Below are 26,123 nucleotides of genomic sequence, written 5' to 3' on the forward strand. Positions count from 1 at the left end.
CCTCAGCAGACGGCGATGCGGTGCAGCGATGCTCTGCCACTCTGCACCACCCAAACCTCACCTCAAAAGAGACACTTTTCCCATAGTCCCATCTGCTTTGAAACCCCGTGAGGTTCAAAGTACTCTGACCTCAAGAGAGCTTTCGTAAGACGCTGATCCACAATACTGGTCCTGACCTACAGATAATCAAAGTGAAGATTACAGTCCCTACAGTCATGCAGTCAACTCCCAGAGTTCTTAGGGAGAGGAATAGAGGCTAGTGTTGACTCAAGGTTGCCAGTCTTTGCCTCGGTGATCGGGAATGTGCTTATAGCGACACCTATCTCCAAAATGACAACCGGTGGTCCTCCAGAAGTAACACTCATCTCCGTTGACAGGACCTCTGCGTCTTGGCCTAGAAGAAATACAGATGTGTGTAGACACTGCTTTCAAAGAACATTTGTTTGAACATACAGTAGTTACAACTTCTTAAAGAAAACCGCACCAAATATATTAAACCTTTTGAAACTACAATTATTTTTCTCATTAAAGGGATCATTCACCCAAAAGTGACAATTCTGTCATCATTTACTGACCCTCAAATTGTTCCAAACCTGTATGATTTTTTTTTTTTTTCTGAACATAAAGATGATATTTTGAAGAATATGGGTAACCAAACAGTTCATGGACACCATCAAAGGGGTTTTGTTACCGACTGTTACGTCCCTGTGGGTGTGCTTATGTATTTTCCCCTTTTTCTCTCCCTTGCTCCCTGTCATTCTTAGGCTCACCCCTATTGACTGCTATTGGCCTGAGCAGCTGTCCGTCATCGTTAACTTTCCATGACGCCAATCAAGTCTTCCACTAGAGTTTAAAGGGGACCTATAATGCCATTTGCATGTCTCTGGTGTCCCCAGAACGTGTCTGAAGTTTTAGCTCAAAATACCCTACAGATAATTTATTATAGCTTGTCAAATTTGCCCCTATTTGGGTGCGAGCAAAAAGATGCCGTATTTGTGTGTATCCCTTTAAATGCAAATGAGCTGCTGCTCCCGGCCCCCTTTCCAGAAGAGGCCGAAGCTTTAAAAGGAACACGCCACTATTTTTGAAAATAGGCTCATTTTCCAACCCGCCTAGAGTTAAACAGTTGAGTTTCACCGTTTTCGAATCCATTTAGCCGATCTCCGGGTCTGGCGGTAGCACTTTTAGCTGGCAAGGAACTATACTCTCATTCCAGCGTAATAATCAAGGAACTTTGCTGCCCTACCATGGGTGCAGCAGGCTCAATGACATTACGCAGCGCCTGAAAATAATAATATCATTGCGCCTGCTGCATCCATGGTACGGCAGCAAAGTTCCTTGATTATTACGCTGGAATGAGAGTATAGTTCCTTGCCATATTGGCCTAGAAAATCACAACTTTTCATTTTCCGTCGGTCTTAGTACACGATGTAACTACAGAAGAGTCAAGTTTTAAATAGGAAAAATATCTAAATTCTTTAGTCATTTTTTAGCGAGATGCTAACGGTCTAATTAGATTCAATGAACTATGCTAAGCTGCGGCTAAAAGTGCTACCGCCAGACCCGGAGATCAGCTGAATGGATTCGAAAACGGTAAAACTCAACTGTTTAACTCTAGGGAGGTTGGAAATTGAGCCCATTTTCAAAAATAGTAGAGTGTTCCTTTAACAGATCGCTGTTAAACGCTTCGGTTGCTCAACAACAAAGGTGGAGAATCTCACGCAGCCAAAATGACGATTGTCAGTAACAGTGTTCAGCCTTACTTTGTTCAAACCGGAGTCGGACACTGATGGAGAGACTGAGGAAAAAGCTTCAACTTTTAGAATGCAACTGGATGTTTCTGAACGGTTAGTGGATAAATTATGTAGTTGCTGTGGAGTTGATCTCATCGACTAGCATGTGCTGTCATGTTAATCATTTGTGCAAATCCACCATTAAATTGACCCTCGTTTGTGAAGCAGTACGGTGTAAAATGACGGCATCGTAACAACACTCTACTACAACAACTCTTCCTCTTCTCTTAAGCAGCCCAACATGGCCTCACCCACTTTGTTGTGTGTTCTCAGGGGCAGGGTTTATGTAAATTTTAGGGTTAAAGATGTCACTAAGAAGCTTGTTGTAGTCCCTACCAGCAGTTTGTTGTAGTTCTTAGAGAATTCTTTAAAAGAAAATATCTCCCTTTGCATTGAACTTTGAGTGTCATAACTTGGCAGATGTTATTTATGCTCTTACAGCATTGTTACACACTAACTAAAGTAAAAAAAGAAGAAGAAAAAGTGAAATTATAGATCAACCACCCCTTTAAATAGCACACCAAAGTGAGCACGTGGTAGTCGTCTCTGGCTCTGACTTGGTTCGTTTTCACCTTTGTCCTTTAATCTTTACTAGTGTTTGTCGTTACCAAGTGAAAAAAAGAATTTATATCTGTATTACGCTGTAGCCACATTGGACCAGCAGTTTGGAAAGTTGATGGATGGAAGATTCAGCTGTGGGCGCAATCTTCAGGTGAGAAGCGGGAATTCATTCGATGTGCGACTCTCGCAGTGCATTATGGATTTGTTTTTTTGTTCTTCTCTTTCATGCTGCTCTCATCCCTTCAGCTTGGGTTTATTTTTATTGCAAGTCATTTTGTATATATTGTTTTTTATATTTTGTACCTATTTATCATCATTACTACTCACTCCTTTTATTTTCACTTGGGTTAATAAATACCTTTTTGCATTATTTCAGTTTACGTTGCGTCTCTTGCCATTCCCACCTACACATACAATCGTCACATAACAAAATGTTAGCCCTTCCATCCCTAGACATAACCGACATTCCCCAAAATATCTTCGTGTTCAGCACATGATGATGACAATTTTCATTTTTGGGTTGAATATCCCATTAATAGCACAGAGACTAAATTAGCACAGAGACTAAAAATTACCCAGCAGCCCCTGCAGGTTGTTGAATGGCAGGTGTTGGGAGGACTTTCTGAATCCGTCGATCTGGATATCGAACCACTAGCCGGGTATTCTCAATAAAATGTCCCTGTTTTACAAAAGGTTTCGCATACAAGTATATAAACAATACATAAGGCTCAAAAAAAGGCTTGATTAAAATACTACTACTACTATTATTTTTGTAAAAATATATACAGCTCAAAAAAAAGCTTGTTTACACTTATTATTTGTAATACTATTTTAAACATTTAGGATAAAAAATGGCTTTACTACTACTACTACTACTACTACTACAAATAATAACAATAACAACAAATAATAAATAATAATGAATTATTATTAGCGTTTCACTTACATTGAGGTTCTCCATTGCACGGGAGGCCATGTTGGCATTCTTAAAGTTAACAAATGCACAGAAACGTTCATGCAGAACCCGAATGCTGTCAATTTCTCCGTAACTGGCAAACATCATCATCAAAAATTAAAACAAAAATCATAGGAAATCATTTCAGAACTAAAATATTGCAAAAGTCGATGCGGCATCAGATCTCACATTTTGAAAAGGTCCCGCAGATGTTTCTCTGTCAGTTCTGTGGTCACGTTGCCCACCCACAGGGAATTGCAAGGACTTATGAAGGCGAATAAGAGACAGCCAACGAGAAATATGGACATAGGATTAGAGGGAAAGAACAACACAAATAAATAAATAAATAAATAAATGAAAAGAAATACTGCGGTCAGCTTACCCTGGCTGGAGGAGAGCACAGTCCTGATTTGAAGCTGTAAAATATTTCAATTTATTATTACAACATTACAAATTAACCAATGAGAAATTAACTGAGTGTGCCTAGTTATCAGAGGGTTGATATTATGTACAATGTGAAGCAAAGTTTAGCTGTTTATGCTGGACGAGCAACATGGTATCTTGCAGCAATGATATAGACTTTAAATCAATAGTTTTTTTAATAAGTTCATCATTTTAGATGTACTCATGTTGCACAAAGTTAATCTTTATTTGCACAATGCCAAAATAATTAATCATTTGTTATGAATAATTATCTTTTGGTTTATATCCAGGTTTGGAATATTTTTTTTTTTTAAGTTAAAGTAACTTTTATTTGTAAAGATTCTTATTATTATTTCCAGGCTAAATAACATGTATGTCATAACATACACCCTGTATAAAAAGTACTGTACATTACCATTCAAAGTTTTTATCTTTTAATAAAATTAATAATTTTATTCAGCAAGGACACATTAAAGTGATCAAAAGTAAGGACATTTATAATATTGCAAAAGATTTCCTATTTCAAATTAATGCTTTTCTCTTGAACTTTCCATTCATCAAAAAAATCCTGAAAAAAATACCTCACGGTTTCTACAAAAACATTAAGCAGCACAACCGTTTTCAGCATTGATAATAACAATAAATGTTTCTTGAGCAGCAAATCATCATATTAGAATGATTTCTGAAAGATCATGTGATAAGACTGAAGTAATGAATGCTGAAAATTCAGCTTTTCCTTCACAAGTAAATTACATTTTATAATATATTAAAATAGAAAATGTTCTAGTAAATTGTAATATTTCATAATAGTACCGTTTCTACAGTACTGTGTGTGATAAATAACTTGTACTGTGATTTCTGGTCAAACTGCCCATTATTTTTTTTTTTGACCAAAATGTTCATGTATCTGAACTAAATCTGAGTGTACCAATAGCACCCTCAGGTGGTTCATTTCCGTGAAAAATCAGACAGGAAGACAATGAGCTCTTACCCTTCGCTGCAACAACGGCCTGCACTGTATTGTATTTTTCCAGCAAATGAATACTCTGCTCCTCATCATATCCAAGATCCTAACAAGAAGGAAGGAAAAGCCTTTATCCATTACAGGCCTGAAATTATATACTTTTCTTTTGCATTATACCTGGATTGCATTATTTTTGCTTCCAAACTAAGTATTTTTAAATCTAACCCCATTCTAAGAAATCCAAAGGAATAATTCACTCAAAAATGAAAATTATTTACTCATCCTGCTGTTATTCAAAACCTGCTTGACTAATGTTCATCGGTGGAACAAAAAAGGAGATGCTTAGCATGTCTGAGCTGTTTTTATTCCAGCCAAAGTTATGCAGCTCTAAAAATTACACATGGATGAGTCATACTGAAATGCTCATTTTTTCCATTGGTGTTCCACTGAAAGGAAAACAAAGATTTGGAACAACAAAAATATAGTAAATGATTCATGACTAATTATCTTAAGATTTTACAACTTTGTGCATTCAACTGACACGTTTTATCACTATGTGTGATCCCACAACCCTATTGTTAGCTCCATGCTTTACCAATTGAGTAACAATAAGAGATCCAGCCCTTACCGTAAGTTGTTGCACTTTACAGTACAAGAGGTCATTGACGGCTTCTTCACAATCTTGGTCTAGTTTTAGCACCTGTTCCATGGCTTTCTCAGCTTCACTGTACCTCTATTACAAACACACCCACATGCAAATTTATTGATACTCACCTAAATGCAGATTCAATCTATATACAGAGAGAAAAAAAAAACAAACAAACAAATATGCCACTGGGTCGCACCTTAAGCCCCATAAGTGCACTTCCCCTACGGTAATAGCCTTTGGGCCAATTAGGAGCAATCTGGATGGACTTCTCGGCATCTGCGAGGGCCAGAGGGTACTGCTCCAGACAACAATAGCAGTAGGAGCGATTCCCAAAAAACCTGTTTTCAAAATTTCAAAGTGAATTAATGAAAACAAAAAAGCAAAGACATGTGGATATGGTTTCAGTCAAATCAAAGCATCACCTGTAGTCTTTCGGGTCACACTTGATGGCCTCTGTAAACAGACTAACCGCTTGTGTGTACTGGCCCTCTTGAACGAATCGAATCCCTTTTTCTGGAGTGAAAAGAAAGAAAGATGATATGGAGGAGACTGCATAAGCAAAGAACAGCACACGATTAAAAATGATAAACTGTGAAACTCAATTGTGAATAATGTTCACCTAAAAATTTCAATTTTAATTCAAACTCATGTCATTTCAAACCTGTATGACTGACTTTCTTCCAAGGAACACAAAGAGTACTTCTTTTTGAAGATCATCCTGGAATATCTTTTTTTTATATATAATGAAAGTGAATGTGGACTGGGGCTGTCAAGGTTTAAAGTAAAAGCCCCAAAAGGGAAAAATGGTGAAGGGTAAAGAAATATATTTAGATTCTTTTGCATTCCCCTGAAACACTTCGCTTGCAAAGGACACAAAAGTTTGCAAAGTTTCTTGGGGAAATGCAAAGTTTTACGAGCGAACGCAAAACTTTTGTGAGAGAATGCAAAAGCACTAATATTTATTTATTTATTTATTTATTTATTTATTTATTTATTTATTTATTTATTTATTTATTTATTTATTTATTTATTTATTTATTCCCTTCCATCTCATTTTTTTTTTTTCCTATGACCATGTTTCTTTAGGGGCTCAATTCCAAAGAGATAAAAGAAAGCACCATAAAAGTAATCCATGCAATTCATAAGCCAAGACTTCTGAAGCCAAATTATGACATTTAATTCATTTTCCTAATGAATGTCCTTTGACAAAGTTTCACATTTTATGTTCAATGGAAGAAAGAAATCATATAAGTTTGTACTAATACTAAGTAAATAATGTCCATTTTAATTTTGGGGTGAACTACAAAAACATTCACATACTGGACATACATTCTCTCACTAATCTGAATCTTTTTGTTTGTGTGAAAGAATTACATACCTACTAGAATGGCACTTCTTTTAGTTTTAGCATCTGATAAGCCAATGTCCTGTTAAAAAAAAAAAAAAAAGAAGGAAAAAAAAGTATAATATATTAATTGCGATTTAAAGCAGGGTGGGGTGCAGCAGCTCATTTGCATTTAAAGGTACCCTAGAATTAAAAATTGAATTTATCTTGGCATAGTTAAATAACAAGAGTTCAGTACATGGAAATGACATACAGTGAGTCTCAGACTCCATTGTTTCCTCCTTCATATATAAATCTCATTTGTTTAAAAGACCTCTGATGAACAGGCAAATCTCAACATAACACCTGTTACATAACAGTCAGGGTGTACACCCCCAATATTTGCATATGCCAGCTCAAGCATTAGACAAGGGCAGGACGTCTGGATGTGCACAGCTGAATCATCAGACTAGGTAAGCAAGCAAGGACAACAGCGAAAAATGGCAGATGGAGCAATAATAACTGTCATGATCCATGATAACATGATATTTTTAGTGATATTTGTAAATTGTCTTTCTAAATGCTTCATTAGCATGTTGCTAATGTACTGTTAAATGTGGTTAAAGTTACCATCATTTCTTACTGTATTCACGGAGACAAGACTGTCGTTATTTTCATTTTTAAACACTTGCAGTCTGTATAATTCATAAACACAACTTCATTCTTTATAAATCTCTCCAACAGTGTGTAACGTTAGCTTTAACCACGGAGCACTATCAAACTCATTCAGAATCAAATGTAGACATCCAAATAAATACTATACTTACGCGATTAGACATGTTGCATGACGAACACTTTGTACAGATCCATTTTGAGGGTTATATTAGCTGTGTGAACTTTGTTTATGCTGTTAAAGGCAGTCGCAAGCTCAGTGGGCGGGGAGCGTGAGCATTTAAAGGGACAGCAGCCTAAATCGGCTCATATTTAATGATGCCCCAAAATAGGCAGTTAAAAAAATTTATTAAAAAAAATATATATATGGGGAATTTTGAGCTGAAACTTCACAGACACATTCTGGGGACACCTTAGACTTGTATTACATCTTTTAAAAAGACGTTCTACGTCCTTTAAAGATACATGATTGAAAACAGTTTTTCCTTCCACTCAAAAATGGGCATTTACAACAAATAAATGATCTGTGGAGTATTTTGAGCCAAAACTTCACAGATACATTCTGGGGACACCTGAGACTTACATTACATCATGTAAAAAGGGGCATAATAGATCTGCTTTAAAAGGCACAATATGTAAGATTTTTGGATTAAAATATCCAAACACCACTAGAAAAATGTTATATATTTGTTGATTTGTGTACTTACAGTATCCCAAATGTTTCCAAGAATGTTTAAAGCCAGAGAAATAAGCAATTTATCCAGGACACGGACCATGTCTGTGTGTCACCTATCGATGACATCATACCCGTGTTACCCTCGATTTCCGGTTTTATTTTGAAGAAACCATGGAAACACCAAAGATGCTTTAATATATTAGGCTATACGTTTTATTAGACAGGTGAGCAACTGTTTGGATGGAAACATTCATCGACAGAAAACTAATCATGTTATATAGCTCAACACAGTAAGTCTTATTGTTTAAATCTCATTTTCTTGATTTACTGTGAGTAACATTTTTTTATCATGCCTAATATCGATCTAGTTTACTGCAGTGTTCAACAAGTGTCTCACAGTAGCCCCTGAGGGAACGCAGAGTAGCACAAACAACTTTCAACACACAAATGTATCTAGTATGATAAATCAGTACTGCTTCACCACACATACACTTGACCAGAAGAAGCGGAAGCGGCGACTACGGCATAATAAAAGTTCTGCTGCTCGTGACGCGCATCGCACTCGTCTCTCATTAGCAATCGCTCCAGCGGCCTCGTTTCTGCTCACACAGCACTCGGCCCTGCTCTGCTTCATACTACAGTAACGGTAATAATCTCATTAAAGAACATGATTCCTGCCCGAGTCCTGTCCTGATTCTTTTCCACCGGCTGTAGACATAAAGACAACACCTCCCATGATTCCACGAAATCAAGGCGTCATCAAGCTATGCCTTTGTTTTGAATAAGCGACCTCTAGTGGCGAAAATTTACATAGTGTGCCTTTAACAAGAACAGACAGATTTTCGTCGATTCTTCCTATCGTAAAGTTGTGTATTGTGCGATACCCTGCGACCAATCTGTCGAGTAACGTGCACACAGCAGCTACTAAATGGTAGACAATAGACTATATTGTAGTGTGTGAAAATCGTGCAGTATGTACCCGGCATAATGTGAACTGGGCTTGCTGAGTAGAAGCAAAGTATGATGAAACATGCAACCTGTCATGACAGTGGCATCTCTACCAGCTGAAAGAATAAAACGTGTCATATAAGTCCACAGTGACAGCACCGTACAGATTTATGAACTACGTTAATACCCAATAATCCCAACGCCCAAGTTCAGCAGTTATGGGCTCCATAGAACACTGAATAAACACTTAAACTCACTTCTCCAGTCCTGCTCTCATTTTCCTTGTTCTCTTTCGACTTGTAAGCTCCTTTACTTTTAGCTTTGGGTCGAATGTGACTGACAGCATTGGCAACAAAAGCACTGTTCACATCCCACCCTGGGTCCTGAAAATGAGGAAACAGTGCCAAAGTCAGCAATTTAAACAATAAAACATTTCAACAGCAAAGTCTGGAAGTCCATCAGCTATGGCAGTGTGGTTGTCTCCATTTTTATACCTCCTCACTAGAACGGGCCGTCGGCTGCCGGTTGCTTTTGTTCCCTGAAGCCAGAGGAGGTCCGGAAGGACTGGTACTTGGAGGAGCGACAGGCTTCTCTTCCACCTTTGAAAGGCCAATAACTTCCACCTCCTCTGACTCAGAGTCCTCAGACTCATCGAGTTCAGAATCAGCTCCAGCATTCTCCTCCCCCTAAAAAAGAAAAATCACATTTTTAAAAGCGTGTATTGCTTGTTGAGCTAGGAGCGTAATAGCGTGTATACATGCTCAAGTTAAAAAAAATGACAATAGACAAAGTACCTCTGTTATACAACCTAGTAAACTGCATTTATAGGCATTATCAGTGTCACCCAAATGCCTGGCCTTCTAAAATAAATGTATCTTGTTTTAGCCAACAGTTCTCTAATTAAATTAAATATCAAAGAGTACTGATTTTAACTCTAAGTACTATTTTTTTTTTTTATTTTAAATCTATAACAGTTTGGGGTCAATAATATTTTTTGAATGAAATGAATACTTTTATTCAGAAAGGATGCATTAAATCGATCAAGTGTGATAGTAAAGAGTTTTTATATTGCTACAAATAAATTACATTTCATTTCAAATAAATTATGAACTTTTTATTCAATAAAGAATCCTAAAAAAAAACAAAAAAAAAAACAAAAACAAAAAACGGACCATTCAGTTTCCACTAATATATTAGGCAGAACGTCATAAGAAATTTATCATGAGCACCAAATCACCATATTAAAATGAATTATGAATGATCATGTGACACTGAAGACTGGAATAATGATGCTGAAAATTCAGCTTTGCCATCACAGGAATAAATTACATTGTAAGATCTTAAAATAGAAAAGAGTTATTATAAATGGCAATAATATTTTACTGTTTTATTAGTGCAGACTTGGTAGGCATCAGAGACTTCTTTCAAAAACATTGAAAAAATGATTACCGAATCCAGACATTTGAACAGTTGTGTGTGTGTGTGCGCGTGTGTGTGTGGTCAAACGATTAAAAATGTTACACGATGTGGCGGTTAATTAATCGCACATCAAATTTGGCTGAGAAATTAGCCCCAAAAGTTAATGTAAAGTCATTATTGTGTTAAATGAGAAAAGCATCAAATAGACATTACAAAAAGTAACTTTAAAATATATTTAAATTTTATTTGATTCAACATAGAATTTATTACACAAACTTTTAGGCTTCAACGGCTATGAAGGTGAACAAATGATGACAGATGAAATTATTTTTTGGGTGAACTATACCTTTAATAGGTTTTTATTAATATGGAAATATGGAAATACATTTTTTTGTCATGAAATGATACTTTATTGGCGCTTTTCCACCGCGTGAAATGACTCGGCTCGGTTCGGCACGGCTCAGATCAGATCGCTTACTTTCGGTTTGCTTTTCCACTGCACCACTTCAAATTGGTTGGACTGATCGTTATAGTTGCGCCACCTCTACTGCCATGGATCCGCTCCTCGGCTACAAACGAGTCTGCACCTCATCTACTGACCTCAATACAGCCATTTCTTTTTTCAAGTTGCATGAGATGGTCGTTTAAAGCAAGTTGTTTATAAAAAAAAAAGAAAAAAAAGAAGAAGTGATAATGCAGTGGCTGTTACTGACTATTTAAATTTAGCAGGTTGTGTGTCTCGTGTTTCAAATCCAATGACGCTGGTAGTGACAATTCTCTCTGACCAATCAGTGATCTGCAGTGTTTACATGTCACATTTAGTATCGGTACGGCACGCTTGGAACCTCAAGCAAGGTGGTACTATTTAAGCTAGCCGTACCGTTCAGTACTGAGCCGTCCCATGCAGTGGAAAAGAGCAATAAATAAGATACGTAAAAAATGTAGGTCTTGGGCGGGGCGGGTGCGTTAAATGCATTAATAATTTTAAAACATTTTTTTTCCCCCATAACTAAATCAACTAAATCAACAGACCTAATATTATATTTGTATGTTTTAAAACTGACATTCAATGTACTGCATAGAAAAAACTTTATTTTTAACATGCTTTCTTAAATACCTAGTATCTGTGGTTAACCTAGATGAGATGCACTGATCTGCTGCAATGTTTTAAAAAAGGAACACATCCTGTGTCAAAGCCCTCATGCCATCCTCACCATTAAACTAGTTTCAATTTACCTGTTCAGTACTTTCATCCTTTTTAACCCGCTCTAGTTTCTTCCGCTGCCGTTGACGCTAAAAAAAATAACAAAATAAATCATTTCTTTTTTTGGCAGCAACACAATGCACATAATGAAATCCCAAATATTATGGCTCCGTTCACAATGAGAGCAATATTTAAAACAATGCTTAATAGATCTGCCGTGACAGTAAACTCTGTGTTAAAGGTGATTCATTCTTGTCCTTAGTGTGGTAAAGTTTATCTCCTCTCACCTTCCTCTTGGCTTTGCGCCTCTCTGCTTTCCTTCTGGCCTTCTCCTCATCACTAAGACCCTCCTCACCATTTAAGACATCCTGTAAACACACACACAAACCCAAATGTGACAGGGTATCAGGAACAAACGGACATTCAGGTACTTTATTGGTTACAGAAGAGAAACACTGTGCAAAATAGCAGCAAACAGAGGTCTGTTACTTTATCAAAGATGTTTAAGAAGGGAATTTTACCTCATTTAAGAAAGACTTCTTTAGTTATAGGCACTAAAACAAAGTTGAAAATGATACAAAACCACCTTAAAGGACTTTGGTTTCCATAAATCCATATGCTGATTGACAATGTACAAATGAATGAAGCCAGTGTTGCTCTCCCTATGAGTGGTTAACCAAAATAAAATCTAACTCAAAGCTTAAATTCTTAAAGGTGACCACAGGGTAACAATTTCTGGTGAGCAGACAACCGTCTAATATTATACAGTCCGTGGAAGAATGCACACTATCTTGGATAGATAAGACTGAATGTTGCAGCATGAATGTGAAACATTCACCAAAAAAAAAAAAAAAAGTGTTTCTTGGAACAAAAGAGCCTCAAAGCAACTGCAAAAAAATATGCTGGGAGTATCTCTGTTTTGAGCACAATGACCTGACCTTAACCCAATTGATATGTTGAGACATGACTAGAAGATAAAGTTCATTCACTTCTTCCTATGGTTTTGAAAAAACTCTAAAAATGTGCATAAAGGCTGCATTTATTTGATCAAAAATGCAATAAACACAGTCATATTTTTGAAATATTATTGCAATTTAAAATAACTTTTGTAGTTTAATATATTTTACAATATAATTTATTCCTGTGATGCAAAGCTGAATTTTCAGCATCATTACTGCAGTCTTCAGTGTCACATGATCCTTCAGAAATCATTCTAATATGCGGATTTGGTGCTCAAGAAATATTTCTTATAATTATCAATTATAATATAAAACAGTTGTGCCGCTTAATATTTTTGCAGAAACCATGACAACAAAAAAAAAAAAGTGGAAAGAAAAATCTCAGGACTCTTTGAATAAAAATAACAGCATTTAAAATTTTATTTATTTTTTATTGTTTATTTTTTGGTAACATTCTAATGTAACGTAAGTCTTTTCTGTCTGTTTAGATCATTTTAATGAGTCCTTGCTGAATAAAAGTTAATTTAAATGGGAACCTATAATGCCATTTTACAAAATGTAATATAAGTCTCTGGTGTCCCCAGGACATGTCTGAAGTTTATAGCTTGTCAAATTTGCCCCTATTTGGGTGAGCAAAAACAGCATTTTTATGTGTGTCCCTTTAAATGCAAATTAGCTGCTGCTCCTGGCCTGCTTTTCAAAAGAGGGCGAAGCTTTAACAGCTCGCTCTTCAGTTGCTCAACAACAACAAAGCTGGAGAATCTCACGCAGCCAAAATGATGATTGTCAGTAACGGTGTTCAGCCTTACATTGTTCAAACCGGAGTCAGACACTGATGGAGAGACTCAGGGAGAAGTTACAACTTTTAGAATGCATCTGGATGTTTCTGAATGATTAGTGGATATATTTATGTAGTTGCTGTGGAGTTGATTCAACTAGCATGTGCCATCATGTTAATCCTTTAAGCAAATCCAGCTAAATCCAACTGACCCTCATTTGTGAAGCAGTCCGGTTCTCTAAAGCAGCTCAACATAGCCTCACCCACTTTGTTGTGTGCTCCCGGGGGCAGGGTTTATGTAAATTTTAGGGGAGAAGCTCTTTGTAGTCCCTACTAACCATTTGTTGTAGTCCTTAAAAAGTGATTTCTTTCTGTAAAAGAAAATATCTCCCTTTGCATTGAACTTTGAACATCGCAACTTTGCAGATGTTTTTTATGTAGCAACATTACACACTAACTAAAGTTAAAAAAAGTAAAAATTAATCAAAGAACCTTTAAGATAAGTAAGTGAGCCACTGTGGCTAACCGTTTTCCAAAGTTAGTAGCCACTCAGGATTTTCACTATAGCCACAATTTTGACGTCAATACCATTAGGAAAAACTGGCATATAAATATGTTTAATATTATCTCATAATTTGACAGCAGGTATATTAGGCTGCTGTCACTTTAAGACCTGAAGCACAGATCCATTATACTGTTATACATGTGTTTTCTTTCTCTACTGTTTACTTTCACTAAAAACATAACTGACAGTGTGTACGTGAATATGCGCCAAGACAAGCATTTTGAAATTATTGTGTGTATTTGACTGATTAAGTGCAATAAGTGGCGAAAAAGAACTCAATTTAGTACTGAAAGGTGGCTTTATGTGCATTTTGGGTGTGGGCACACAATCTGCAGAAATGAGTATACTTATGTGCAATCACATGGTGAAATTCAAGCCCTGTAACACCAACAATATTAATCCGGAGCAAATGAAATGTGTGAGTGAGCGGAAACGGGTTTGTTTATCAACTTGCTGTTGGAGAGATGAGAGAGCGAGAAAGTGGTATTGGTATTGGAAGCATTTCAGATATTTCAGTATCAATATGCATCGATACATGCATTGATTACTCCGATCGAAGAGACGCGGAGTGTGTGCAAGCTGAAATTGTAGCGTTTGCCAGTCAAGGAAAATTATATATATAGAAATATATATTATTATTAGTGGTGGGCATATATTAATTTTTTTAATCTAGATTAATCTAGATTAATCTTGGAATTAATCTAGATTAATCTAGATTAAAATGGCTCATTTGAATTCTGCCGAAGACATTCAGAATATGTGAGATACCCAAATTGTCCCTGCATCCCAATGTCTGTACTCTCCATCCTAAATAGTATGTGAGATTAAAATAAGTGTTCCAAAGCATAGTATGTTGAAAAGAGCATGCCAAAAGTCCCCAGACGGTCTACTATTTCCGGTAGATTTTTGAAGTGTGGATCCGTGCACACTATAGAGGCTAACATTGCCCACAAAAAAATTGCGCATTGGACGAGCATTCAGTTCAGAACTACAAACACGAGTAAAGTGTTAAAAACTACAAAACATGGCGAATATGCATGATCGACGCTGAGAGGTTGTTTGACTCACTAATAATCAGTTCAAACTGATAGAAAATATTTATTTTAATGTTGTATGTGTTATTTTTCATCTGCAAATACCAATGTCGACTTTTATAAAGATCTGATTGGCCATTAACTTTTAAATGCATCATTATGCATTAATATGAGGAGAGTTCTCCACATGAAAGACTTGCGACTGCAGATCAACGTGCTGCATTTCTCTCCGATACGGTAGGAAATGTGGAGGATGTAAGATGATTGACAGGCCAGTTTACAGTGACAGGATGCGACAGAGAGAAAAGACGCGATTGTATGACGTGATAGTATGTCCCAAAGCTTGTCTACTCATTTGCTACACACTCAAAAGTAAGTACCTTTTGTTCACAGAAAGAGTACTTTTAGGGCGTAACAAAAGTAGGCGAATTGGGACGCAGCAAATGACTAAAAGTAATCCGCTATTTTGTCCGACAAAGCAGATAAGAGTTAGAAGATTAACCTCGGTGGAGTTAAACTTGAAAAATTGTGTATATTGACATCTTTCCGCGTTAGAAACAACATTGATTCTCATGTTCATTCATGTTTATTTGATGCTACAAACGGACTCGTAGTAAGAGATGATCAGTTCACGAGCCTCTTGAGCTGAGGCGCTAACGTTACAGCAATCTGTTACGACCATGGCCACGACACAATAAAGAGCAACAAAACGGTTTTTATTGTTTGAAATTCTTAAAACTGTGTTTTTTTTTAAAGGTGGGACTTTGGTAAATATCATAAGAAACCTGCTCTCTCTTGTCTGTCGACGTGTTGTCACTCAGTGTCCTCTTTGCTCCGTGATGCATTATCACTGTGTGGCGTGACAGCGTCACGGCTTGTCGGACAAAGCAAAAGTAACTAAGGGGGGCGGGTCTTTGCGAAGGGTCAATTCGGCTAGGTATACATCCGCGCTAAAATATCAAGGTGAAAGTCATCATATCTTGCGTAGTATAGACCCAGCTCCCAACCCAACTTTGAGAATAGATTAACGGCGATATTTTTTTTAATCGCCCAATAAGAGTTTCACGTTAACGCAGATAAAGGCCCACCACTAATAATAATTATTATTATTATATATTATTGTTAATAGATATATTTATTATACACACACTGCTCAAAAAAAAAAAAAAAAAAAAAAAAAAAAAAAAAAAGGTACTCAGTAGTTTGTTTGGCCCCCACATGCTTGTATGCTTGTATGCTCCTAATGAGATGAAGGATGGCCATTCAATGGTATCAATTCCTTCATCCTCCAGGAACTGCCTGCATACTCTCGCCACACAAGGCCGGGCATTGTCGTGCACCAGGAGGAACCCAGGACCCACTGCACCAGCGTAGGGTCTGACAGTGGGTCCAAGCATTTCATCCCGATACCTAATGGCAGTCAGGGTGCCATTGTCTAGCCTGTAAAGGTCTGTGCGTCCCTTCATGGATATGCCTCCCCAGACCATCACTGACAAACCACCAAACCGGTCATGCTGAACGATGTTACAGGCAGCTTATCGTTCCCCACGGCTTCTCCAGACCCTTTCGTGTCTGTAACATGTGCTCAGGGTGGACATATTGTCATCTGAAAAGCACAGGCGCCAGTGGCGGACCCGCCAGTTCTGGTGTTCAATGGCAAACGCCAATCAACCTCCACTGTGCCGGGCAGTGAGCACAGGGCCCACTAGAGGACGTCAGGCCCTCAGGCCACCCTCATGAAGTCTGTTTCTGATTGTTTGGTCAGAGACATTCCCACCAGTGGCCTGCTGGAGGTCATTTTGTATGGCTTTGGCAGTGCTCATCCTGTTCCTCCTTGCACAAAGGAGCAGATACCGGTCCTGCTGATGGGTTAAGGACCTTCTATGGTCCTGTCCAGCTCTCCTAGAGTAACTGCCTGTCTCCTGGAATCTCCTCCATGCTCTTGACACTGTGCTGGGAGGCACAGCACACCTTCTGGCAATGGCATGTATTGATGTGCCATCCTGGAGGAGTTGGACTGCCTGTGCAACCTCTGTAGGGTCCAGGTTTCACCTCATGCTACCAGTAGTGACACTGACCCTAGCCAAATGCAAAACTAGTGAAAAACACTCAGAAAAGGTGAGTAGGGGAAAAAATGTCAGTGGCCTCCACCTGTAAAATCATTGCTGTTTTGGGGGTCATCTCATTGTCGCCCATCTAGAGCACCTGTTTTCATTATCACCTAATTTCATTAACACCAAAGCAAAGGAAATTGATTAACAAGCTTCTCTGCTACTTAACTGACCAGATCAATATCCCAGGAGTTTAACTTACTTGATGCTATTCTGTGATTAAAAAGTGTTCCTTTAATTTTTTTGAGCAGTGTAATATATATATACACAGAGAGAGAGAGAGAGAGAGAGAGAGAGAGAGAGAGAGAGAGAGAGAGAGAGAGAGAGAGAGAGAGAGAGAGAGAGAGAGAGAGAGAGAGAGAGAGAGAGAGAGAGAGAGAGTGTGTGTGTGCAGGTTAACCTTAAACTTTAAATGTAGTTGGAAAAAAAACATCTTTCAGCATAATCTTGGTTAAAACAACCAGATTTAATGCAATTTTTTTTATCCTGCACATTACTTAATCATATTCACACAGCACACTACTTACTGCAGGGCTATTGAGACCACACCCCCTGCATGCATTCTGCATTCCTCCATAACATACACATTTGATCAAAAATACAGAAAAAAAAAAAATAAAAATTATATTGTGAAATTACTAAAATTTTAAATAATGGTTTTCTGTTTTAATATATATTAAAATATAATTTATTTTTGTGGTGCAAAGCTGAATTTCCTGTATCTTTAGTCCAGTCTTCAGTGTCACATGATCCTTCAAAAATCATTCTAATATGCTGATTTGATACTCAATTTTTAATGTTGGAAACAGTTGTGCTACTTTTTTTTTTATAACCTGTGATACTTTTTAATGATCAAAGAATCCTGAAAGAAAAAAAAAAAAAAATTTAAAAGCACAGCATTTATTTAAAATAGAAATCTTTTGTAACAATATACACTACCATTCAAAATTTTGGGGTCAGTATTTTTTTTTCTTTCCTTTTTGGAAATATATTAATATTTTTATTCAGCAAAGATGTGTAAAATTGCTGAAAAGTGTTATTCAAAAGACTTGTATTGTTACAAAAGATTTCTATTTTGAATAAATGCTGTTCTTTTAAACACTTTATTCATCAATAACTCCTTAAAGTATCACAGGTTCCCAAAAAAATATTAAGCACCACAGCTGTTTCTAACATTGATAATTGAGTATCAAATCAGCATATCAGAATGATTTCTGAATGATCTGAAATAACACTAATGGTATAAATAATTAAATAAATAAATAAATAATGTTATCACAAAACAAAATGTTTATTATATTATATTATAGTGTGTGTGTGTGTGTGTGTGTGTGTGTGTGTGTGTGTGTGTGTGTGTGTGTGTGTGTGTGTGTGTGTGTGTGTGTGTGTGTGTGTGTGTGTGATACATTTTATATAAAATTTCTTAATTTCCAATTAATTCCCATAAATTCCCACAAATTCCTGTTAAGTTAAAAATTTCCCCAGATTAAGTTCCCGTGGAAAGTTTCCAGAAAATTACCGTAAACTCTCCACCCCTTTGCAACCCTAATCAGGAATAGTTAAAAAGAATAGCCACAATTGTTAAAAGACCTGAATTAAATTTTAATTAAATTTCTGACTTAAAACTATTGGTCAGAAAACAAATGCAAGCAGTTTATTCAAAAACAACAGGGGAACATTCAGGTCATTCTCATTACTGATTTAACCTTTTCAATTCATGAAAAAAGCCCAAAGTTCTTGTACCTGTGAGAGTGTGTCGTCATTCTGCCCGGGGAGGGCACCTGTGTCCATCTCCTCTGGCCTCTCATCACTGGAGCCTGTGGAAAAATGCAGAGAAAACAATTCCTAAGTCCAAAGTTCACTTCAAGCCAATAGAATCACTAGAGCAGCATTAGCAAACACCACACGTTTTGAGAGTTAAAAACATTCAATAATGCAGAAATTATAATCAACGCAATTGTTTTGTATTAGATTATGTGGTCAAATCCAAACATTTACCATTCCCTAGTTCTTTATAAACTGTAAATGCTCACATGACACTCAAAGTAAGACAATACCATACATTTGTGACTATGAAATGACACATTTCAGTCAGACTAGTAAAAACCCATGAAAACGTCCCTCGCCACCAAATCTTGATTTTTACTTCTCTAATTGCACTAGCCACTATACAATATTGTACATAAACTCAAAGCCTATGTTATATATTTTTAGCCTTGACTGCTGATGTCTGTTTACTTAGCATTTTCAGGGTCCAGCTGTGCAAAGATTTTAATTTCACATCATGTCTGCCACAGAAAAACCGGAGTAAAATAAGTCAGCATCAGCACAAAGAAAAACACACTCACTCAACAAACATGGGACCTAAAGCCCTGCAGCACTGCAATTCAGTTGTCAGCTATCCTAAAGTTCCCCTGCAGCAATGGTAAAATTAGACCTTGCAGACATTTCTCCAAGCTACACGGCCTCACATAAACTACACAGCTCAAAACATTCCTCAAGAAAGCCATTTAAACTGCGGCCTAGTAAAGCAATACTTTCTCTGAAGATCGTCCAACGACAGATTTTTGGATTATGCCATTAGCTAAACAAAGCAGATGGTTTTCAGACTAAATTTTTCAGGTTTTGTTTTCTTTTATGGGATTCCTGACAGCTCAGTGATAGTTTTATACTTTATTCAGCCCAGGGCTTTGATTAATACCTATCACAATACGCAACCATCTGCACAATGTCTGTAAACACACATTTTTGTTTGACATAACACAAAATGACCAAGACCCACTTTTTTTTCTTCTTCTCCCCATTTCTTAGCCAAACAAAACCATTCCCGTTTCAGAAAGAGACAATTTTACAAGCTTGCTAACTGAATGAATCCGTTGGTACAGAGAAGTGAAGATACATTAGACACTCTAAAAAACACGGTTTCTGTATCTTCAACCACTCCCATTAGCCATTACAACACACTTAATATCCCACATAATTGTTCACATACAGCAAACAGATGCACACAGTTTGCCTTCAGTTATAAATCACAGCCAAAGTAGCACCACATATCTCAGACAAATGCAAATGCATGCACTGCTTCATCTAAGATGCAGGCCGTGATCTGAGATGAGTCCTGTGGTTGCAGGGAAGTGATGCATCGACCAGCAAACTTCCCTTTAAGTGACTCATCTCACACTTCGATAGCCTTGTGACAATGGCGGTCTAAAGCACTGATTTACTTTGCTAAGATACAGAAACCGCAGATGGCCCCCAGCTAGACACATGCAAACTGTTCCATGCAAAAATCCCGGCTGATACAGTTCACTGCTGCCAGTCAGTATGCAGAATCCATTTGATTAAAACAGCAGTCGACAATCATGATTCATGCTACAAATAAGTAAATACTTGCATGCAGAAAAGGACTGTAAAGACATGTTACAAATGTTAACAACAATGTTTATTTAAGCTATTTGGATACCCTGTCAACCTTTGACATCTCTGATCATTTTACAGTGAATGTAACAGACAGGCAAATTGCAATGTACAGCAACAGCCCTGGTGGGAGAAAACTATGCACACCATAGCATTTAATGATGGATTATTCTCTTAAGCATATTTACATGTCTACCACCAACTTTGAGTACAGCCCAATATCAGACAACACAAAATAGCAGTACTTCATGTAACGACAATTCATAAAAAAATAAATATAGGTTCCAATTAAAAGCTAAAGGGACTTTACAGCCTGATGTCATTGGGGAACCTTTTCAAGTTCTTCAAAGAATGTTCATTTTCCAGCTTTTTAGAAAATCATCCATGTATTGGTGCTTTAAAGAACACCAAAACTCTGGTCTGAAGAATCTAGCTTAAACCTGTGTATCAGAACGCCTGATCATCGGCTGGTCAACCCATACCTATGTACATCGATCAGGCATAACATTATGAACACTGACAGGTGAAGTGAATAACACGGATTATCTCTTCATAGACCTGTTAGTGGGTGGAATATATTAGGCAGCAAGTGAACATTTTGTCCTCAAATTTGATGTGTTAGAAGCAGGAAAAATGGGCAAGTGTAAGGATTTGAGCGAATTTGACAAGGGCCAAATTGTGATGGCTAGACATCTCCAAAACTGCAGCTCTTGCAGGGTGTTCCCGGTCTGCAGTGGTCAGTATCTATCAAAAGTGGTCCAAGGAAGGAACAGTGGAGAACCGTTGACAGGGTCATGGGCGGCCAAGGCTCATTGATGCATGTGGGGAGCGAAGGCTGTCCCATGTGGTCTGATCCAACAGACGAGCTACTGTAGCTCAAATTGCTCAAGAAGTTAATGCTGGTTCTGATAGAAAGGTGTCAGAATACACAGAACATCACAGTTTGTTGTGTATGGAGCTGCATAGCTGCAGACCAGTAAGGGCGCCCGTGCTGACCCCTGTCCACCACCGAAAGCGCTAACAGTGGGCAAATGAGATCAGAACTGGACCACGGAGCAATGGAAGAAGGTGGCCTGGTCTGGTGAATCACATTTTCTTTTACATCACGTGGATGACCGGGTGCGTGTGTGTCGCTTACCTGGGGAACACATGGCACAAGGATTCACTATGGGAAGAAGGCAAGTCGGCGGATGCAGTGTGATGCTTTGGGCAATGTTGTGCTGGGAAACCTTGGGTCCTGCTATCCATGTGGATGTTACTTTGACACGTGCCACCTACCTAAGCATTGTTGCAGATCATGTACACCCTTTCATGGAAACAGTATTCCCGGGTGGCTGTGGCCTTTTTCAGCAGAATAATGCACCCTGCCACAAACAAAAATGGTTCAGGAATGGCTTGGTCTCCAAATTCCCCAGATCTAAATCCAACCGAGCGTTTGTGGGATGTGCTGAACAAACAAGTCCGATCCATGGAGGCCCCACCTTGCAACTTACAGGACTTAAAGGGCCTGCTGCAAACAACTCGGTGCCAGATACCACAGCACACCTTCAGGGGTCTAGTGGAGTGCATGCCTTGACGGGACAGGGCTGGTTTGGCAGCAAAAGGGGGACCAAAACAATATTAGGAAGGTTGACATTATGTTATGCCTGATTGGTGAATGTATAGATGCCACCGTTCCAGACACGTCAACATGTCAGGCATTTTGGAACAGTCAACTTTTCAGATGCTCACAATAATAATGCATCACTCACAATAAAAAAATCAATGATTTTTCCAAGACGCCACAACATTGTGCAGTCTCTGGTTGTAAAAATGCAGAGATCTGTGATGGGATAACCTTTCAAATATAGGAATGTGTTGGTTTGTGTTTTTTAATCGCCCAGTTCCACAGACAGGGCTTAGATTAAGCCAGGATTAGGCCTTAGTTCAATTATGACATTTATGTAGCTTTTATAAATGTTAAAAATGTTACATTACTGGTGTGCATCTTGAGACAAAACAATGGCACTGACATATTTTAAGATACATCAGTGCAAGATGATTTAAGTTAAGAGTTAAATTGAGTTAAGACAGCTCAAACATCCATTTTAGTCTAGGACTAGCTTAAAGGAGCCATAGAACGCATTTTCAAAAGATGTAATATAAGTCTAAGGTGTCACCTGAATGTGTCTGTTAAGTTTCAGCTCAAAATATCCAATAGATTTTTTTTTTTATTCATTTTTTTAAACTGCCTATTTTGGGGAATCATTAAATATGCTCAGATTCAGCTCAGCCCCTTTAAATTCTCGTGCTCCCCGCCCCCGAGCTCGTGACTGCCTTAAACAAAGTTCACACAGCTAATATAACCCCCAAAATGGATCTTTACAAAGTGTTCGTCATGCAACATGTCTAATCGCGTAAGTATGGTATTTCTTTGGATGTTTACATTTGATTCTGAATGAGTTTGATAGTGCTCCATGGCTAAAGCTAACATTACACACTGTTGGAGAGATTTATAAAGAATGAAGTTGTGTTTATGAATTATACAGACTGTGTTTAAAAAACGAAAATGACAGTCTTGTCTCCGTGAATACAGTAAGAAACTATGGTAACTTTAACCACATTTAACAATACATTAGCAACATGCTAATGAAGCATTTAGAAAGACAATTTACAAATATCACTAAAAATATCATGTTATCATGGATCATGACAGTTATTATCGCTCCATCTGCCATTTTTCGCTGTTGTCCTTGCTTGCTTACCTAGTCTGATGATTCAGCTGTGCACATCCAGACGTCCTGCCCTTGTCTAATGCTTGAGCTGGCATATGCAAATATTGGGGGTGTACACCCTGACTGTTATGTAACAGGTGTTATGTTGAGATTTGCCTGTTCATCAGAGGTCTTTTAAACAAATGAGATTTATATAAGGAGGAGGAAACAATGGTGTTTGAGACTCACTGTATGTCATTTCCTTGTATTGAACTCTTGTTATTCAACTATGCCGAGGTAAATTCAATTTAAATTCTATGGCACCTTTAAGCTTTGTCTGTGAAACAGAGGGAATATGTATTAATTCAATATTACTTTACTATAGTAACTATTGAATAGTGTTAGCCAAAGCCTTTGTCTTGTTGTTTTGTGTTAGTTAAGCAAAATCATCAGCTGAAGTCTATTGCAGATATAGATATTCATGCGTCTAAATGTTCACGTTCAAGTGTTTGACCGTTCCAATATGGTGGACAGCTTACATATAGTGGACCATAGAAACAGTCGGTAATGAGGCATGCATGCATATACATATATGTGTGTGTTTGTGTATATACCAGCTACCACATTCCAAAAACCTTCTAGACCACCTTAAGCAAGATGGTTTACCAGCTTAGACCAGCTAGGAACCAGTGATCATGTTCCAAAACACAGCTACTAGCTTGGATTTTCCAAGAGAAAAAAATCTCCTAAGAATCATATGGGTAACTCAAGAGCCCTAAATGTTTTTTGATAATAAGATTTTTAGATTATCCTAAAGAAACATTGAAGAACCTTTATGTTTATGATTGAATGAAAAAGAAATGTTTGCCATTAGACCTGAGGCAACCTATAAACCCCAAACCGTGCTTTTAAAAATTTACAATCCTGCTAAACCCATTACAAATTATAACTAAATCAGGATGAATCTGAACTGGTTTGTCTGAAAATGTTTAAACACATTTAAACAGGAAATTATCCGCGGTTAAAATCATGTTTAGTGTGTCTGTGATTCACAGGCCTGTTGCATGTGATTTCTAGTATATGAATCAGTTTTTAAAATAATAAACCAAATCAGTTTAAACAAAAAGCCTGTGATAAACGTATAGATTTCATTTCTTCACTCCATTGTCAATTGTAAATAAATTAATACAAAATCTCTGAGAGAACAAACAAACAACTTAAGTTTATTAACTATTCTTCGTAATGTTTAATATTTAGCATTAAATATGGATTTGACAGATATTAAGGTTTAGATACATTACCATACACAAATAAAAGCTATGCGGGTAACAACCTCAGATACGATTATATTAAACAATATTTGCATAATTGGCATCATGATTTCTTCAGTACACTTTATAAAACTGACCAACATGATATCACTATCACTAAAGCGCCTTGCGGCGAGATAAGCAGACTGTGCCCTGTGTTTTACGCTCTGATTCATGGAAAACTAACTTTATAACTCGGACAGACAGAAACAAAGTTTCCATGCAAACGTGAAACTCACCGCTGAGCCCCAGTAACCGGCAAAAATCCAAACTGAACTTCATTAGTCCAACCATCCAGCATTATTACCCTAAATACGACTACAGGGACATATACACGACAGAATACGCGTTAAAACAACAAATGAAGCGACATATTTAAACTTGTGGCGATATATGTGTGGCTGTTTCTCTTCCTGGGCGTCGAGCGGAGCGTCAGGCGTGTGTGTTGAACTGTACTCAAGCGCCTCCCAGAACCAGCGTCTTAAAGGGCCGCAGGGGCCATACTTGTGTCCTGGAGCCAAACTTTTAATCAAGTCAAGAAGCATTTATTTGTCAGTTTCACAATTACACTGGGGAAAGTGAGCATTGAAATGCTTGTGACGAGGCTCAGACTTACAGTAACATTAATGGGACCATACACAAATTTAGTAAACATGACCATATATAAATATAAACACAAATATAAAGTGGAGAGCACTGGGATATTAAAGTGACATTTCGTAGGCAGAACAATAAATGAGTGGCAGAAACAAATATGATAAAGAATAAAATAAAATAATAATAATAATAATAAAAAGTATTATAGGATTAGTTCACTTTCAAATTAAAATTTCCTGATAGGCTAATTTACTCACCCCCATGTCATCCAAGATGTCTATGTCCTTCTCTCTTCAGTTAAAAAAAAAAAAAAAAAAAAAAAAAAAAAGGTTTTTGAAGAAAACATTCCAGGTTTTTCTCCATATAGTGGACTTCAGTGGAGCCCAAATTTAAAGGTGCCCTAGATTCAAAAATTGAATTTACCTCGGCATAGTTAAATAACAAGAGTTCAATACAAGGAAATGACATACAGTGAGTCTCAAACTCCATTGTTTCCTCCTTCATATATAAATCTCATTTGTTTAAAAGACCTCCAAAGAACAGGCGAATCTCAACATAACACTGACTGTTACGTAACAGTCGGGGTGTACGCCCCCAATATTTGCATATGCCGGCCCATGATAGAGGCATTACACAAGGGCAGGACGTCTGGATGTACACAGCTGAATCATCAGACTAGGTAAGCAAGCAAGGACAATCGTGAAAAATGGCAGATGAAGCAATAATAACTGACATGATCCATGATAACATGATATTTTTAGTGATATTTGTAAATTGTCTTTCTAAATGTTTCGTTAGCATGTTGCTAATGTACTTTTAAATGTGGTTAAAGTTACCATCGTTTCTTACTGTATTCAGGGAGACAAGAGCCGTCGCTATTTTCATTTTTTAAACACTTGCAGTCTGTATAATTCATAAACACAACTTCATTCTTTATAAATCTCTCCAACAGTGTGTAATGTCAGCTTTAGCCACGGAGCACAGCCTCAAACTCATTTAGAATCAAATGTAAACATCCAAATAAATACTATACTTACGCGATTAGACATGTTGCATGACGAACACTTTGTA

The 26,123-nt window shown here is 37.4% G+C and overlaps 1 protein-coding gene across 2 annotated transcripts; it reads right to left on the bottom strand.

Moving 5' to 3' along the window:
* zgc:123010 (uncharacterized protein LOC641500 homolog) lies at positions 1-24,890 on the bottom strand. 2 transcript variants are annotated; one of them, XR_010895237.1, is made up of 16 exons: positions 24,695-24,890; positions 18,779-18,852; positions 11,876-11,956; positions 11,621-11,677; positions 9,460-9,651; positions 9,223-9,348; positions 6,724-6,772; positions 5,768-5,858; positions 5,542-5,683; positions 5,325-5,429; positions 4,724-4,802; positions 3,692-3,725; positions 3,499-3,573; positions 3,301-3,339; positions 2,930-3,033; positions 1-394 (listed from the first exon to the last, which is right to left on the bottom strand). XR_010895237.1 is itself a non-coding variant. In XM_067386970.1 (16 exons), the coding sequence occupies exons 1-16, from the start codon at positions 24,747-24,749 to the stop codon at positions 268-270; spliced, it is 1,494 nt and encodes a 497-aa protein (XP_067243071.1). In that variant the 5' UTR covers positions 24,750-24,890; the 3' UTR covers positions 1-267. The 2 variants fall into 2 exon arrangements, 1 of the variants encoding a protein (XP_067243071.1); XM_067386970.1 differs by having other exon boundaries at positions 3,301-3,403.
* Between the last annotated feature and the right edge of the window lie 1,233 nt (positions 24,891-26,123).

The sequence above is a fragment of the Chanodichthys erythropterus genome, chromosome 5, assembly GCF_024489055.1.
Source record: "Chanodichthys erythropterus isolate Z2021 chromosome 5, ASM2448905v1, whole genome shotgun sequence".
NCBI lineage: Eukaryota > Metazoa > Chordata > Actinopteri > Cypriniformes > Xenocyprididae > Chanodichthys > Chanodichthys erythropterus.

Excerpts from the sequence above, each read along its gene's own strand:
- zgc:123010 (XM_067386970.1), bottom strand. The coding sequence starts at position 24,749 with ATGGTTGGACTAATGAAGTTCAGTTTGGATTTTTGCCGGTTACTGGGG. Across the intron at positions 5,859-6,723 it reads AAGAAGTGCCATTCTAGTAG|AAAAAGGGATTCGATTCGTT; the intron begins GTATGTAATTCT and ends TTTTCACTCCAG. Across the intron at positions 5,684-5,767 it reads TGTGACCCGAAAGACTACAG|GTTTTTTGGGAATCGCTCCT; the intron begins GTGATGCTTTGA and ends TTTTGAAAACAG.